The 16,915-nt window shown below is 43.1% G+C and overlaps 1 protein-coding gene across 1 annotated transcript in view; it reads right to left on the minus strand.

Annotated features, from left to right (window-relative positions):
* shank3a (SH3 and multiple ankyrin repeat domains 3a) overlaps positions 1 to 16,915 on the minus strand; it is a gene marked incomplete at both ends in the record, with an annotated part of 197,232 nt that overhangs the window by 115,704 nt on the left and 64,613 nt on the right. Inside the window, 4 exons of the mRNA XM_084453217.1 lie at positions 980 to 1,096; positions 9,634 to 9,801; positions 16,103 to 16,254; positions 16,750 to 16,858. Coding sequence (XP_084309343.1) covers positions 980 to 1,096; positions 9,634 to 9,801; positions 16,103 to 16,254; positions 16,750 to 16,858 — 546 coding nt within the window. The remainder of the gene's footprint in view (positions 1 to 979; positions 1,097 to 9,633; positions 9,802 to 16,102; positions 16,255 to 16,749; positions 16,859 to 16,915) is intronic.

The raw sequence follows: 16,915 nt of genomic DNA on the forward strand, positions 1-16,915 counted from the left end.
ATAGATAGATAGATAGATAGATAGATAGATAGATAGATAGATAGATAGATAGATAGATAGATAGATAGATAGATAGATCTCAGATATATGTCTGTCTGTCTGTCTGTCTGTCTGTCTGTCTGTCTGTCTGTCTGTCTATCTATCTATCTATCTATCTATCTATCTATCTATCTATCTATCTGTCTGTCTGTCTGTCTGTCTATCTATCTATCTATCTATCTATCTATCTATCTATCTATCTATCTATCTATCTATCTATCTATCTATCTATCTATATATCTCTCTTGCCCAGAGAAAAGCCTCCTTTACAGTGTAAGAATGCAAAAGGTGCCTAAGAGGGTGGGTCGTTGTAGTACTGTACTTCTTGAAGAAGTACTCCCGCCCTTGATGTACTGTACTCCCTTTACTCCTCCCTCCAAGTGTATACAAACTCCAACCAAGAGTTTGTGGTTAGATTTCAGATCTTCATTCATCACACGTAAATGTACAGTGTACTATCATAGTGAAAAGTTACTCTTGATCCTGCAGAAATCATTGTGATTGATATTGTGACCGAAACCCATAATCACGCTACCGCAGCTACATTGTGTGATATATGCATGGAAGAAAAAGGCTCAGCATTAACACTATGGTGGCAAGCTAAGGAGTGTGCCTGGCTCTCTCTCCCTTAACCTCCTCTCATCTGACCTGTTGACCTCATACACACTCCCTGACACACACACACACACACACACCATCACATCCCTCTGTGTGAGGCTTCAGCCCCAATCTCTCTGTCAAATCTCCCCATTCAATCTGTCCTATCACTATACATGTGTACATATATACGCACGCACACACACACACACACACACACACACACACACACAAGCATGCATGCATGCAAACACACACACACACAACACACACACACACACACACAAGCATGCATGCAAACACACACACACACACACAAATACACACACACACACAGTGGTACCTGGTTGTAGAGAGCACAGACGTGCAGGGCCGTGTTTCCAGATGCATTCTGGATACTCATGTTGGCTCCGTAGAACAGCAGGTGCTCCAGGTGCTGCACGTGACCATGGCGACACGCCTGGGGGAAGAGGTTCACAACATGGTCATTCTATATCACACATGACAGAACACAGTAAACGCAGGCTCTATGTATGTCCCTGGACCACACAGAGCTGGACCAACTGCTCTAGCTGGTGGAACGACCTTGGAGAGGTCAGCCTTCGTTCCATCAAAAAATGAATAAATAAATAAATAAATAAATAAAGCGATACAGTGATAAAATAAATAAATAGCGATTAGGCGATAAAAGAAGTAGCCCGCTCATCTCATCTCCTCTCATCATTTCTCAAGGCCTGTCTGAAACCAAAACAAGCGCTCGCACGCTCAGTAATAAATTGCCATTCCTCCCTGTTGCTCTCGCCTGAAGTGTGTGTGACATCACGACGGAGGACAAATGATGTCGGGATTGTTTGTCTCTTATCAGGCCTTCCGCTGTGTATCCTATTACTGACCACAGGCCCTGCTGGAATACTAACGCTGTGGAGGATAGAGAGAGAGAGAGAGGGAAGGAGAGAGAGAGTGAGAGAGAGCAAGGGAGGGAAGGAGGGAGGGAGAGAGAGAGGAAGACAGAGAGAGAGGTGGGTGTATCTGCACGGTTCTGCAGAGTATAGGAGGCATTCTCAGGTGCAGATGTGGAATCAGCTTGCGTCCTGGACCTGACCTCCTGGAGGTTGAATAATCCTGGACCTGACCTCCTAGAGGCTTAATCATCCTAGACCTGACCTCCTGGAGCCTGAATCATCCTAGACCTGATCTCGTGGAGGTTGAATCCTCCTAGACCTGACCTCCTGGAGGATGAATCAAAGCTGTGCCAAACGCCGCTGGGTGCAGCAGCTCGCGCTTCTCCTGTGCCCATAAGGACCAGGCGCCATGAAGAGGTCAGGCTGGCGGAGATGAGGGTCAAGATGCAGATAGACAGTGCCCCAACCCTCTGGAACTCTCTCCCCACAGAGATACGTAACGCCCCAAACCTGGACAGTTTCAAATCAGCCCTCAAAATCTACCTGTTCACCAAGGCCTTTGGCCCGTAATAAGTTAGTTAGTTAGTTAGTTTAACTAGATAGATAGATAGATAGATAGATAGATAGATAGATAGATAGATAGATAGATAGATAGATAGATAGATAGATAGATAGATAGATAGATAGATAGATAGATAGATAGATAGATAGATAGATAGATAGTTAATTAGTCAGTTAGTCTGAGTGTTCTCTTTGTTTTCGTCTGTTTGTGTTGTCTGTCAGTCCTCAGAAGTAAAAGTGTGCCAGTCTTGACGGCGGTGAAAAACATATTACAACCCGCAACAACAAGGGGCAGTAAAGCACTGCTACAGTGAGGCTACTAGGCTTGTCTGATAATCTGACCAGTAGGTAGGCCTATAGCCTAATGTAGGCGACGTTTCTCAGTTTGACCGGTCTGAATTCCGAAACTTCTGCTCTTTTGGATTAGCTACAGCAGAGACAGTAGCCGACATAAAATTGGTTATTTAAAGTGCATAATCATTTTAGCTGATCAGACTTCATTCATTATTTAGATTCAAACCCGGTGTTATGCGGAATTCTGTGACCACCGGATTTCATGACCGGTGGTCACTGTTTTCCGCATGTTAATACAGCGAAATCTGTGACCACCGAAAAGTGTGACCTCCGGTCACAAAATCCGATGGTCAAACATTTCGGTGCGTTAATACACCGAAATTTCAGTGTATTAACATGCGGAAAACAGTGACCACCGGATCTTGTGACCGGTCACAAAATCCGGTGGTCACAGAATTCCGCATAACTGGAAACTAGAAAGCCCACATTTTCAACCCCTATTTTCAACTATGCAGTCAGAGTAACGACACTGCAATATACAATCAATAAATAGCGCTAAACCAGTGAAGAGTGAAGACTAGTTCATTTCAACCCGTATTTACCAACCCATGATGATGATAGATTTATTTGATTCAAAGCACGCGCTACAGTACCACGACTGCCCAAGTGGCTCTCCCCACATTTCCATTCTGCACACACACCACACCCGCTCTGCACTCACACACAGTCGGTAACACAACTCATATCCAGGACCATTTCAAGGACAGGCAATTCAGGACAAATCTCTCTTTATTACTCCGACAAACGAGGGGCAGGCCCGGCGCATGCATTTCTGCCGCTCTAGGCAAAACACAATTATGCCGCCCCTCTATTTGCGAATACCAGCAATAACGCACAGCATAAGGAAACAACAGTAACCACACAAAGTCTAGTCTATTGCAACGCACAGTGTCAACATTATAACAAAAAGCATGACGCGCATAACGACATGCAATAAGCGAGAATATAATAGAATAGGGTTAGAATTATTATTGCCTATTGCAAGCAGTCTTGTTGTGAATCTTTGGACTGAACTGGGCTTTAGAATAGCAGGCTACCTTTTATTCTTCAATTATAGGCCTAATGTCTAATTTACATACTGTAGCATATAACAACAATCAAATGTAGGCTATAAGGCTACTGTAGTTGTATAATAATAGTTTATTTCTATGTGCGGAAAAATAACTGGCCAGTATGGCAATAATCAGTTTGTTGGCAATTCGTTTTGACAGTTGAACAGTTGATGTTGCACAGTAAATGCAGTAGACTACATTCCGTTCATGGCTAGTTGCTATTGAAATCAGGACTGGCCTCTTTCAATCAAACTATCGAATTCAGCCCAACACCTGCGGCAGACCGGCACAAATTTGAAATGGAATGGAGCACGGTTGAAGCCTGGAACTTTCTAACGACTAGCAACCCCCTCCCCCACATCCATTAGCCTACTGGCTATGAAACAAATCCATCCAGTTAATTTGAATATGAACAGGTAACGGGGGGGAGGGGTGTTGAAACAGCGTAGTCCAGGTTCGTTGCGGGCGAGTGGTGAGTTAGTAGGCCTATACAGTAGCAAGTCGAGCCACGGAAGTCTAGCTGTATGCTAAGTAAGGTAATATGGGCAAACATATATCAATGCATGCTTGCTGTTTCCAAATAAATGTCAAGCTTGTTTGATTTGACTGCCTACAGCCATCCACACGCAATTTACAGTCAAGCGGTTGCATGTGTTCTATGTCAGTCTTATCAAAACAATTAGGCTGTACTTCAAATGTCGCGTAGTAACATTCTGATGTCCTTGGTAGAGTAACCTGCCCCCCGCAGTATCTTGATCTGTGAACAGCTGGGCTGAAATCTTGGTATCCATTATTATAATACGGGTAGATTAAATCAAGCATTCTGATTGGTTGAGCGTGAGTCACGGAGTGTACTGTATTGAGTATAAAGTCCTGTAGAATCTCGCTAGAGCCTCATCTCAGTTAGAAATTAATGCGCCTGTTACACTGTCAGCATTCCAAATACAACAGACTTTTAATTCAATCTCTCGGACTGTGTGTTAGTTTATCAACTTTGTAATAATTTCCTTCCTACACAAAGTTACCATGTAAATTCCGAATATGTGATCTGTTTATCAAAATAAAGCCTGTTTGAAAATGTGTCAAGACAACTAGCGATTCATAAAGACAGATTGATGAAAACAACCGTTTCGCGGCAGAAAATAGATTTTTAGAAACTGCATTCTAAGTGCCCCGACCACTGCCATTACATGGATATACTGGCTCGCGCTGGATTTTAAATGTATTCTACATGCCTACAAACTACACCAAAGTGATCTCGGTGAGTCAAACGTCTTATAATATGTCGTAAATAAGGTCCAGGTTGTCAAAAACGAGCATTCTTCTTTAAGTGTTGATTGTGATTTATAAAGGGCAGCTGGCGTTGGCGTGGCGTAAGTCAACATGGGCTGTGATACGCAGCGTTTTATAAATCTGAGATTTTTGTATGTATATTTTCGTACTTAGCTAAGCACACTTAGTTACGTGGATTCTATGCAACGTTTATAAATGAGGCCCCAGATCTTTTTCTGTTAATGATTTGCTGCAGCTGTGCATTGTCCCTGGTGTTTCCTGTGTCATCTTGTTTGTAATCTTTGTCTTTTGCTCTCCACTTAAGTGAGTGTGTAAAGTGTGTGTGAGTGTGTTAAGTGTGTACCTTGGTTTTATTGTTTAGTCTTTAGTTTTTTACCCCTTGTTGTGCCTTTAACAAACATTTTGTGGAAACTGATGAAACCTCTAAGTTACATACACCAGTGAAATTTACATGCAACCTTTGATTGCTTGTCATAGAAAGATCATGACTTGCCCTTGGTGTAACGTGAGTTCATGCCCAGGGTGATGCAGAGTAAAAATGTGAATGCATACTCATTGTGCTGTGTGACATGATTAAGTGACATGATTTAAATTAAGAAATATTAAGTTAAATAAGTTTTAAATTATGGTCCAAGCAGTTCTGCTGACAGGCTCATGTATGGCATTGCTCTCCCCTTCCTCCTCTTCTGCCTCATGCACACTCCCCCATAGTTTACCTTAGCTATTATCCTTTATGCAGACTTTGTCCTTGCGAGTAACTGAGTATAGTTTATTTGCTGTATTAAAAAAAAAAAGTGCTAGTTTGTCACCCTCTAGTAGTTGTAGAAAATGCTTCAAGGTAGATCAGGCCAACCTGTTCCTAATTTGTAACAGTTACTGTTACTATTTCTTCATCTTGTTTGCATCTTTTCATCTGACCAGTCTTTTGTCTGCTTACATCAGTCCCACCTGTGTTCAATCCAATCAATTCAGTCAATCAGTGAATCCATGCTCAGTCCAGAGTCCCACAACTCATTCCCATCATAGTATGTAGGCCTATGTTTATCCAGGATTCCTATGGTATAAATAAGCTCTGACATTTTTTTGTTTGTAAAAAAAATTTTGTTGTACCTTTTTTGAGTTAGAGCTATCTGAAAAACAGCCATGCTCCTCATATTCACTGCAAAATCTCCAATGTTCATGGAAAAAATGACATTTCACTGACATGGTACATGTAGTGTGATATTTTTCAGAATTATACAGTATCTCAAATACTGTCGAATTGTATTTTGAAATCTGTCCTCATCCCATCCCCTTCCACCAATCAGAGACGTTGCTGTTGGAAACCCCCCACCTAGGACTACAGTACATCTGGCCAGATTGATTGGCACAGATTGAGCACAGCTGCAGTTTCTCTGCAATTAGGAAAAAAGCCAAAAAATGTTTCACACCCCAGCCAGTTTGTCATGCATGAAGCAGTTAGATGATAGACAGACAGATAGATAGATATACATGCAGACATGCATACATACATACATATATACATACATACATACATACATACTAGGGGTGTAACAATATATCGTGCTACAATATATCGCGATACAGAAACGTCACAATACGTATCGTCAAGGTGAAAACAATATCATGATATGTTTATTGTATATCAGTGAACACTGGCTACACAACGTTGATAGCAAACAGTCTTTTGTCTCTAGGCCTATCCATGATATTACAACAGTTAAGCTCTAAATTCACAAAGTGTAGTGGAGTAGAAATGTGGAGAAATGCACTATTGGTGTGAACAGCAGCACTACTGCAACGCTTCACACTGCCCTTAGTGTATCGTATCGTATTGCTATCATCAACCCAATATCGTGTATCGTATCGTGAGAGTAGTGTATCGTTACACCACTTATACATACATACATACATACATACATACATACATACATACATACATACATGAAGGCTGCCACACGCCTTGTGTGATTTAAATTTATTTGAGAACGTTCTTTTGTAGAACTTACAGTTAAGTGTTATTAGATCAAGCAAAGGCCAAACTGCTAGCTTCTCACTTGGCTCAACAAGAAGATGACCTTCCCTTGGTGTCTATGGTTGTTAGTTCAAACCCTGGACGATGCAGAATAAACATGCCAATGCCTACTCAGGCCTTGTACTGTTTGGATTTCAGACATATGATTTAAAATATGTTTTTAATTTAAGAAGTTTTAAATAATTAGTCTGGGCAGAGCCCCTCATGTTTTTGTCATTTGTGTCCTCCTTCCTCCTCAAAACGCCCGGCCCCGACCCAGTGCTGCGCAGCAGCTGTCATTATTCTTCCTTCTCCACACCTCTCTAGACACACATTCAGAGTCTTGTAATCCTGAGTCTTGTAGTCCTTCACACAAAAACCGTGTTAGTTCACCAGTAGAGTTAAGCCTAATTTATGTAAAGGGGCAGGGATGAATTGTATAGATGGGGATATCTCCTCACAAGCTCGGAGAGACGTTCCTCTACTCCTTCCATGACAGCCAAAACTAAAACAAGGCTGCGGAACAAGCATATCTATGGCAACGCACAAGCCTTCTATCTATCTATCCAATCACACTTGAGCGCGAATATGTGACAGAGTCAGCGACATTAGAAAAATTTGTTGGTGTGCGACACAAAAAAAGTGTCGCCCATGACGTCAAAAGTGTCGCTCGACAAAGCATAAATTGGGCTTAAGTTCTGGTGGTCATTTAAATTTCCTGTCTTTTGAGGCAAACCCTAACCTTTTGACAAACCCTAACAGTTCCATCATTATAAGACGTTGCTTTTTGTTTTTAATATTCTTATAATCGCCCCCCGCCTCTTATTTCCTTCAATGACAACCCCCTCCCCCCTCCCCCCCCCCAACCAAACACACACACACCTCTCTATCTGTCCTCTCCTATCCTCTCTCCCTACTCTCCATCCTTCTCTCCTCCTTTATCTTTGAGTGTATCCTGGCCCCTAAGCAAACCCTTCAGGAAGAGAGCAGTGTCGCAGATGTGTTTGGACAGATGTTGTCTGTCATGGTGATCACACCCCTCCCCCAGAGAGACGAGGGTAACCACAGAGGTCTCCAGACACACGCGGCAGAGAACAGGAGGGGGGAGGAGAGAGGGAGAGGAGCAGAGCGCTGGGAGATAGAAACCGCCTAACTGTGCACTCACACAGCGAGCGACTTGGGCGACGAGAGCGGCCGGCTGCCATTCATTCTCAATGGAAGCTGGCGACAGGGCGACGGACGCCTCGGCGGCTGCGAGCGACGCAATACCAGCGATCTGAGCTCGATTTGAAGTTCAACTTTATGCAAATTAGAAACTCCCCGCTTGCCCCAAATAAGGACATGCGCAGATGTCACTCAGAATGAATACCGAATAATGAACGCAACTTTTTGATAGCATAATGGTTAAGGCGGGGTTGTGTCAGGTGCATTGGCAAGTCAGAGGAATGCAGGTCGAATCCAGAGTGGGCAATCAAAATCAGATTTTTATTTAGCCAAGTAGGCTTCCTCCTACAAGGAATTTGCCTTGGTGCATAAACATAGCGAGACAGAACAGTGCAAAATGTCAAAGGGATATAATACAATATACAACATTCTACAAAAATGTAGGCTATAAAATACACAGCTGTCAACGTGGCATGCCCAAACGAAAATCTAAATACCGGATTCCACCTGTCATATTTAGCAGCGTCAGTAAGATGCATGGATGATATAAGCTTACTCATTCAGTGAACGCTGTATCCAGAGAAGGGCACACAGTTGGACCTAGCGCATCTGGGATATTATTGGAAAGACTCTCGCTTTGATGAAAAACATTTTTTATAGGACATTATAAATGATACAAATAGTATAGTATTGGAATCATATAATGTTATACAATTGTAGATTTGAAGTAAACGCAATCACTAATCATTTTAAATGAAATGATGTCTTTCACACGAATAGTCCATAGCCTACTTAAGACTGCTCGTCCATGTTCGTAGATTCTGTTCTTAGTTCCCACATGTGAGAACAATGGTGAATGTCAGTCTTCTTGTAAACGGTGTAAGTGGAGTTAAAGAAGAAATGCTTCCTAAGAAGTTCTTAACTTTGTTTGTGAATGAGGCCCACTGTTCTTGGACTGAACTTTCCAAGACATGGATTTATGAAAGTGTACTGTGAGATCCGCTAAGACATTAAGACATTCAATCTTCTCAGGTCTGTCACATGAAAGCACAGCTATTATCATTCTGCAGATTGTCTTTGCTATCTGACTCTGGCTGCCATGAGTGTTTTGATGATTCCCAAAACTGTCTCCTTGATTACACTCAAAACCCTCACACACATACACACACACGTGCACACACACACACGTGCACACACACATACACACACACACTCACTCACACTCACTCTCAAAAGCACACAGAGGCCCAGTGTTGGGAAAGTTCCTTTTTAAAATGAACTAGTTCAAGTTCAGTTCACAATTTTCAAAACAAACTAGTTCAAGTTCAAGTTCAAAATGTCAAATTATGAACTAAGTTAATTCCCAAAAAATGGAATAGTTCATAGTTCTTTTTTTGCCGGTCAGGCAGGAGGATTTGTCGGTCTGACTGTCTTTTGCGAGGTTTTTCTACCCTAGTCTACGCACCTGGGGCCTCATTTATCATTGTGGACACCCTATTTCATTTAAACCAGATTTTTGTAGCCTACTTGCTTTTCTCTGCAAATACTGTGATGTATCATGACAAAACTCGATGGGAAATATTGGGGATATATCTGTGTGTGTGTGTGTGTGTGTGTGTGTGTAATAAAGCCCATATACAGTGTGAGTAGGTGTTACCTGGTGGATCTCCTGCCAGCCGTTCTCGTCCACACAGCCCACCTGAGCGTGGTCGTGGAGCAGCAGCTCACAGCAGTACGGGTCTCCTCCCACCATGGAGCTGTGGTACAGAGGAGTTAACCCTCGACTGTCCTTATAGTCAGGTGACGCACCCAGGTCCAACAGCGTCTGACAGGGAGGAGGGGGAGGAGGAAGAGGAGGAGGAGGGTTACTATCAAAGACTTGGTGGTTTATATGTGTGCAGTAATGCTACTGTATCCCTGAGTGATTACTAGGTCTAGGTAACGGCCCAATTAAGAGTTTGGAACTTTCTATTATGACTATCGATGATATGCAAAACCCACTCTGTAATGAGTCAGGCCTATTCAATAGAGACAAGGCCCAAATCCACAAAGAATGGATTGCTCCCGCTAATAGCTCGATATTTTGCACAGCGATTGCAACGGAAATCTGCTCCAGTTTAGCACGATATCCACAAAACATTTTGCTCTAATGATATGCCCGGGCAAACACGCCCACAAATTTGCCAACTGTGTGCAATTTGCGCCCATGATTCTAACTAGCCATGAACGCGTTCTTGCGCTTGTCTGGCATGACGGTACCTTCGTCTGGCTACACAGCGCCGTTGTTAGCAGTGAAAGGTGACAAAAAAACAAGAGGTCCCTCTTTCGATGACGAAATTATTCTGCATGTAGATCAGTCACACTAATGCTGCATCAGAATTCTATTTAAGCCACAAATAATGCAATACAGATGAAAAAAGTTTTAATTTCCTGAGCAATATCCCCCTTCTTAAATGGTTTGCCATGGTTCATGCCATGGTTCATGCTGGCAAGTCTCACCTCTTTTGACATTAATGTCACATACCGGCTGGCTGTCAAATACTAGCACTAGCTACCCTACTAACACAGTACGTAAAACTGACGGGACACATTGGTGTAATTGTGGTAACTTTGCGACGTCACCAGCAGCGGACCTAGCTGACACCTAGCTGACACTTGCCTTTTCAGTCGCAAAATAACCAAAATAGCCGCCCTCAAGGACACTGTAAGGGAACGTAGCCGCCACTGCTGCTTAAATCCGTAACTACGATGTAATTAAATAACGTGACAATGTGGTTACATCACAGTCCCAATCTGACTTTATTGGAAATGTGTCACAGTGGGTCAGAACATTTGTAAATTACTTAGGTTTTAAAATACATTTTGAAGTCATACAGTTACAGAATTGTAATAATGAGGAGAAATCCTGCATGTCTGTTTTGTGTGTAATTTCTCATTTACAGTTAATATTAACACTAAAGATTTGCAGTCTAGGCCTAATAAAAATAATTATAAAAAATATGCCTATGAATAAAGTCCTAATTTTGCAACCTAAATGTGAGCAATGAACGCTGAGCAGTGAACGTAGAATGCAAGGCATTGGGCTACTTTCTTAGGTGACACAATTGAAGAACTAGACAAACAAGTTACACACTCTGTGCCAGTAGGTGGCTGTATGCACATTAAAGTTGTTTGCGATCCGCCACTAAACCCAGCGAAGAAGAAGAAGAACGAGGAGGGGTGAAACTTCCGCCCCGTTTGAAACAGAAGCGATGGAGAAAGACCAACACGCTGTCTTTGTCCCCGCGACAACACAGATCCTGTAAGTATCTCAATTTCAATGTATACATTAGTATGTATACATACATACTATGTATTTTGGTATCGTCCCAGATAAAACACCAACGTTATGTGCAAGCTACCCTTTTGTAATGATTATCTATATGCAGATGCTCTCTTTCCAATGTTAGCTAACTAGCTAGCCAGCTAACGTGATTAGCCTTTTTTCGGGCAATGGTGGAGTCTTCTCGAGTCTAGCAGGCTCGCGCGAGCTCCTGCACGTTCGTACTGTTTCATCGCTTGGAATAAAATGCGATAATTAGCTTACTCATTGATTTCGCATTAACCCACGACACCGTTAGTAGGTGTTCGTTTTTAGGCATTCATTTTTCCGAAGTTAATGTTAACAGAATACTAGAAGCCCCAACAACGGAGCTAGGCTAGCTAGCAGGATTTGTTATAGCAGCCATCTTGGCTCATTTGGTTACAGCAGCCATCTTGGTGGATTTCATGTTACTCTTAACTGTTGAAATGGTTGCTCATTCTGTCAAACGGGTAAAGAATTGTGTACTACGTTTTCACTCACATACAAATCCAAATTTTGCATAATAGGTACTCATGATGTGGACTACTAATAGAGGCGCTAAGACGGGGACAGGCGTGGCCAGGGGCAGTCCTGGGACAGCACCACAGGCTCTGTGAGTCTTGTTCAGTTGAATGCCCTCATGAGTATTAACAGAAGAGCACCATATACATATGCACACATACACTCTAACATGTCGCTCTCTCCTCAGCTCAGCCCAATGGTCTCTGATGGTTCTGTCTGGCCAGCCCTTAGGTGGAGAAACACCTGATCATCAATAAAGGCAGGCACACGTAAGTACAAATGCACATACGTTTCCATAGACGGGATAAACAAATGGGGATATTGATATTGAGTTAATGTTAGCGGTAGACATGTGAGATTCATAAGACGCATCACTGACGCCACAATATCAGGGAAATTGAGCAATTGCTTCCCTGTAGTGCAAACTTGCAAGATTCGCTCAGTTATTAACCCTTCTTGCCTTTTTTGTTGTTGGTTTTCTCTCTCCTCCTTCCTCTCTGTGCAGTTCTCCTGTGTGCTGAGCCGCTATCCCATGTATTGCCACTGCTGACAGGGTAGAGCTCAGCCCCATGCAGAAGTGAGTGATGAGGAGAGGGAAGATCATTTTCCCGTTTTTTTTCCCTCCAGTTTTAGGAACCGTCTCAAGAATGTGTTCCCCACTTTTATGCCTTTAAATCAGGGTTGGAGTATTCCAGGTGTGTGTGGCCATGGCCATGAACACCAGTAGAGGAGGGAACCAAGTGTCTCATTCTCTCTCCACAGTTGTGTGGTTGTAACCCCCCACTAGCTACATATTCATTCAATCTTTATTTAACCTCGTGAATCAATTGAGAGTAAGCTCTCATTTACAATGACGTATAATCACTCTATATTTGAACTTGTACTACAGGTGAGATAATCCTTTTTAATGGTCTCTCTCATTCGCTCTCCTAGCTGTGATGTTAGAGTTGTGCAAGACTTGGGTGTTCTCCTGCTCTGAGTGCCCATTCTCCTATACCTCCCAGATCTACCTCCACAAGCACATCAAGAGGAGCCATGACAACCTCTGTCTCTGCTGAGGAACACACAGAGCATTATGAAGTAGCCAGTGCCTTGGCGAAGGTGTTTGAGCAGCAGTCATCAATGGATTAACTCCCAAGACACAAGGAAGAGACAGCGCAACACGCGCTATGACTCCAGTGACGAAGGTAATATAATAAAGTGCATTCAACAGTCCCAAAAGAGTACTACTTGAGTTGACTAATCTGAGCTAATTTACCTCTACTATATGTTCCAGTGCCCAGGCAGCCGGTCGGCAGAACTCAGACTAGACCAGCTATGCCAGGTTCCAGAGCCGGAAGGCCTGCTCTGCCAGTTATCACTGCAGGTATCCATGCATGTTTGTGTTGGTGAAATGTCTTGTTTAAGGGGGCCCAGAATTCCTAGCAACGGCCATGTGGCTACAATAACTACTGCCATGATCCCTTCGGGCCTGGCAATACGAGGGGGCTTGGTCAGGCTTACCCCCCTCAGTTTACTGTAAGTTTAATGTAACGTTACACTAAGAAAAATAGCAAAAATAACAAAAATATTGGTGAGAGATACATCTGATTTGTCAAGAGATGTATTTATTAGATTTGAACCTCTCACTGTAGACGGGAAGTGATTAAAACGCTGTAAAGACACGTTTGAAATGGATCTTACAAAACGATTTCGGGAAAAAGACTGGAAGGGTCGTTTACTCAGGATGTTCAACAAACAAGCAACAAGGAAGCTACAACTCTACTGAGGAAATAATTTAACTGGTTTCTTTTTCTTGTCTTTATATTTTGCTGGTTTGGCATAGATTTTGATTTTGATTGGATAGATAAAACACACATCACTTGGTTCAGCCTTGCTTGCTTTTCGTGGCTGTAAAGAGAACATTTGTCTCTAATTCTATTTTTCCTAGTTAGGCCTACTGTAGAAATCCACAGAATGGAAACGACAGGGTTAGTGAAGTTTCAGTCAGTGAGAGAGCTGCATGAAACGTGATAGCCTACGAAGTGAATGCCTACTGCACTTGACCAATAATCAGAAAATATCATATCATATTGTAGCGACCCGTGTTTATAATGTTGTTGCTGTTTGTGTGTTGGTGTGTGCGGGTTGTGGTTGTAGAGGGAGGGGAGCGGGCGCTGTGTGGGATATAATACTGTAGGTGGGCGTTCCTCTTTGCTCTTCCTGAGCTACTGTATGTTTGATTTTGGGAGTCAGTGTTAGCCTACCTACGTCCATGCCGCTGGGCGATTCATTAAAACAGACCCTTCTGAGTTTTAAGCTTTGTGAATTGGATCCTATTTTTTGTCTCATTTGCACAGGGTTTTCCGCCACAAAAGCCGCGCAATCCTTTTTGTGGATTTGGCCCTAAGCTTTGTAATGAGGACGCAGAGCCATTCAAAAAGGACAGACTCATTCAGTAGTGACTCATGCTCAGAGTAGGGCCACAGACCTTTTCAAGCGAGGCCAGGAGTGAGAGAGCACTTACTGGCCCTTATTTATCAGAGTAGCTCAGATCCGAGTGCAGATCTGAGCGCAGAAAGGGTACGTCCATGTGTGGTCTATCAAACATTCGTTTGCCGCAAATCACATGGTATGAATGGTTGGCCGTTGACAAATGTAGTGGATGAAAACAATCACCTTTTAAACACCCCTACATCGATACCCTACTTTTCTACTATTTGATGGAAAGACAAGAACTATAACCGAACCAAATTGGTATTGTTTTATTTGGGATTGTGACACTACTGGTGCACAGGGCATAACATGAAAAGACAAAAAATAAATTATACTGCATATAAATTAAATAAAGTAGCCTATAGGCTGTGCTTTACATAACAACACACCATTACATAACAAATGGCTGCTCATAACTAAACAGTATTAGAGAAAGACAATCTCCTCCCTCTTTCCATCCTCTTCTTCCCACTCTCCCTCCCTCCCTCCCTCTCTTTCCATCTCTCTCTCTCCCACTCTCCCTCCCTGTCCCCCAACCTAAGGCAAACCTATGCCAACCGATTGCTAGGCTACTAATGCCATCCATTGGTTGTGACGAGCACTGCAGCTTGCTAACGTTAACCAGCTAGATAGTGCTATAGCATTGTACATGCAAGTGCTATGCTATACACTATTAGGCCATTTTACATTGACATTGACAGTCCTTAAATCTAGATGTCTTCTTTGCAAGCTAGATTCCCTCTGTCATCCGCTTGCTAAAGGCTACAAAAACGTCTTAATATAACTTAGACTACAGTGGGTCATTCATTCATTCACTAGTTGTGCCTAGCCATTCTCTCCGCCAAAATGAGAAATAAAGCGGTGCGGGAGGCCATTGTATCTTTTTTTATTCAAACTGTGGATGTATTGAAATGACGTGACTCGTCTAACGAGATTTAAAATTGACATTATGTAATCATAGGACGTGCTAGTCTCGATAGCAGAATCAATAAGCTCGGGTCTGCCTTTTTATCGAGTTTCTCGAAATCCTCGAACCGGGTCTTAATAGAACCGGTTTTCGAGACCCATCCCTAGTGATGTCTAGCTAGAGAATGTAGCTAGAGGCAGCAGCATGCAACCGTGGAGATAATAACATGGGCACTGACGCTATCATGTTTAGTCAGGGAGAGAGGACAATTAAATTTGTCACAGTGGCATCGAGTGTGGATGGTCCAGGATAGCCAGCTATATTTGAGGTAGAATGGCGGCATCAACAGCCCTCGTCCTCTAGCCTGCTGACTTGCTCTTAGCTGAGCTCATTTGCATATGAAAAGGCGCTCAATCCGCTTAATCTAATCTCGTGGTCAACGGAGGGGTATAGAGGCATGCTAGAACGCTTATTCTGAGTGGTATTATCAGCAAAAATACTCAAAGACATGTTTCGGGGACCCCAAAGATTTATATTAAATTGTTGAAAATTTGCATAATAGGACACCTTTAAAATAATTTATGATACACATCAACATTTAAAAACTTTGGTGATGGAGGATGAGGCCATGAAAATCCTCTTTTCCCTTTTTTTCTATTTTTCCCTGTCTTTTTCTGCCCCCTGAATAAATGAGGGACACTTTGTGCACACACCTGGAGAGCCAATGGCCTGTGACAGCTTCCTGCTTATGTATGTTTGTGTGTGTGTGTGTGCGTGTGTGTGTGTGTGGGCGCATGCGTGTGTGTGTGTGTGTGTGTGTGTGTGTGTGTGTGTGTGTGTGCGTGTGTGTGTGTGTGTGTGTGTGTGTAGTGTACTCACTATGAGGGCTGTATGGTTCTTGGTGCGTACAGCCTTGTGCAGGGCAGTGATGCCGTCTCGCGTTCTGAAGTCCAGGTGGGCCCCTCCGCTCTTCAGCACCTTGATGAGCTCCGCACAGCCCTCCAACTGGGACGCCATAGTCAGAGGACATTCTGCACACACACACACGCGCGCACACGCACACACACACACACATACAAACACACACGCACGCGCACACACACGCACACATAAACATGCACAGACGCACGCACGCGCACAAAAACACGCACGCACGCGCACGGAAAAAACACACACACACACACACACACACACATGCACGCACACACACAAACGCACAGGCACACACACACACAAACAACTTGTCAGTCATTTTCCCCCATCCAGACAGCATCTCGAACAGACCACAGGTCACCCTGCTGGAGACTAGCAACAAATGGCTGTGTAAACATTTACGTAAACATGAGGAGGATTAGCATAAACAGTAATCCAGATTTAGCCAGCGGGGAGGGCTAGACACAACCATTTATCTGAATCAGTTTCCTGCGAGGGTCACAGCGAGAGCAGACGGTTCTCATAAGTCATCAAGCATCCCTTGCATGTGTGATTTTTACATCCTGGTATGTGGGGAGATTAGTGCTGCTGACCTCCTGTATCTGGGTCATGAAAGTTAGGGTCCAGGCCTTTCTCCAGGAACTTGGAGATCTTCTCAATGTTCCTCTGCTGAACATACTCCATGAACTTCTTCAGGTTAGCCTGGGAGAGAGAGAGAAAGAGAGAGAGAGAGAGAAAGAGACAGAAAGAGAGATATGA

This window comes from Borostomias antarcticus (genome assembly GCF_949987555.1).
Source record: "Borostomias antarcticus genome assembly, chromosome: 18".
In the NCBI taxonomy this organism is placed as follows: Eukaryota; Metazoa; Chordata; class Actinopteri; order Stomiiformes; family Stomiidae; genus Borostomias; species Borostomias antarcticus.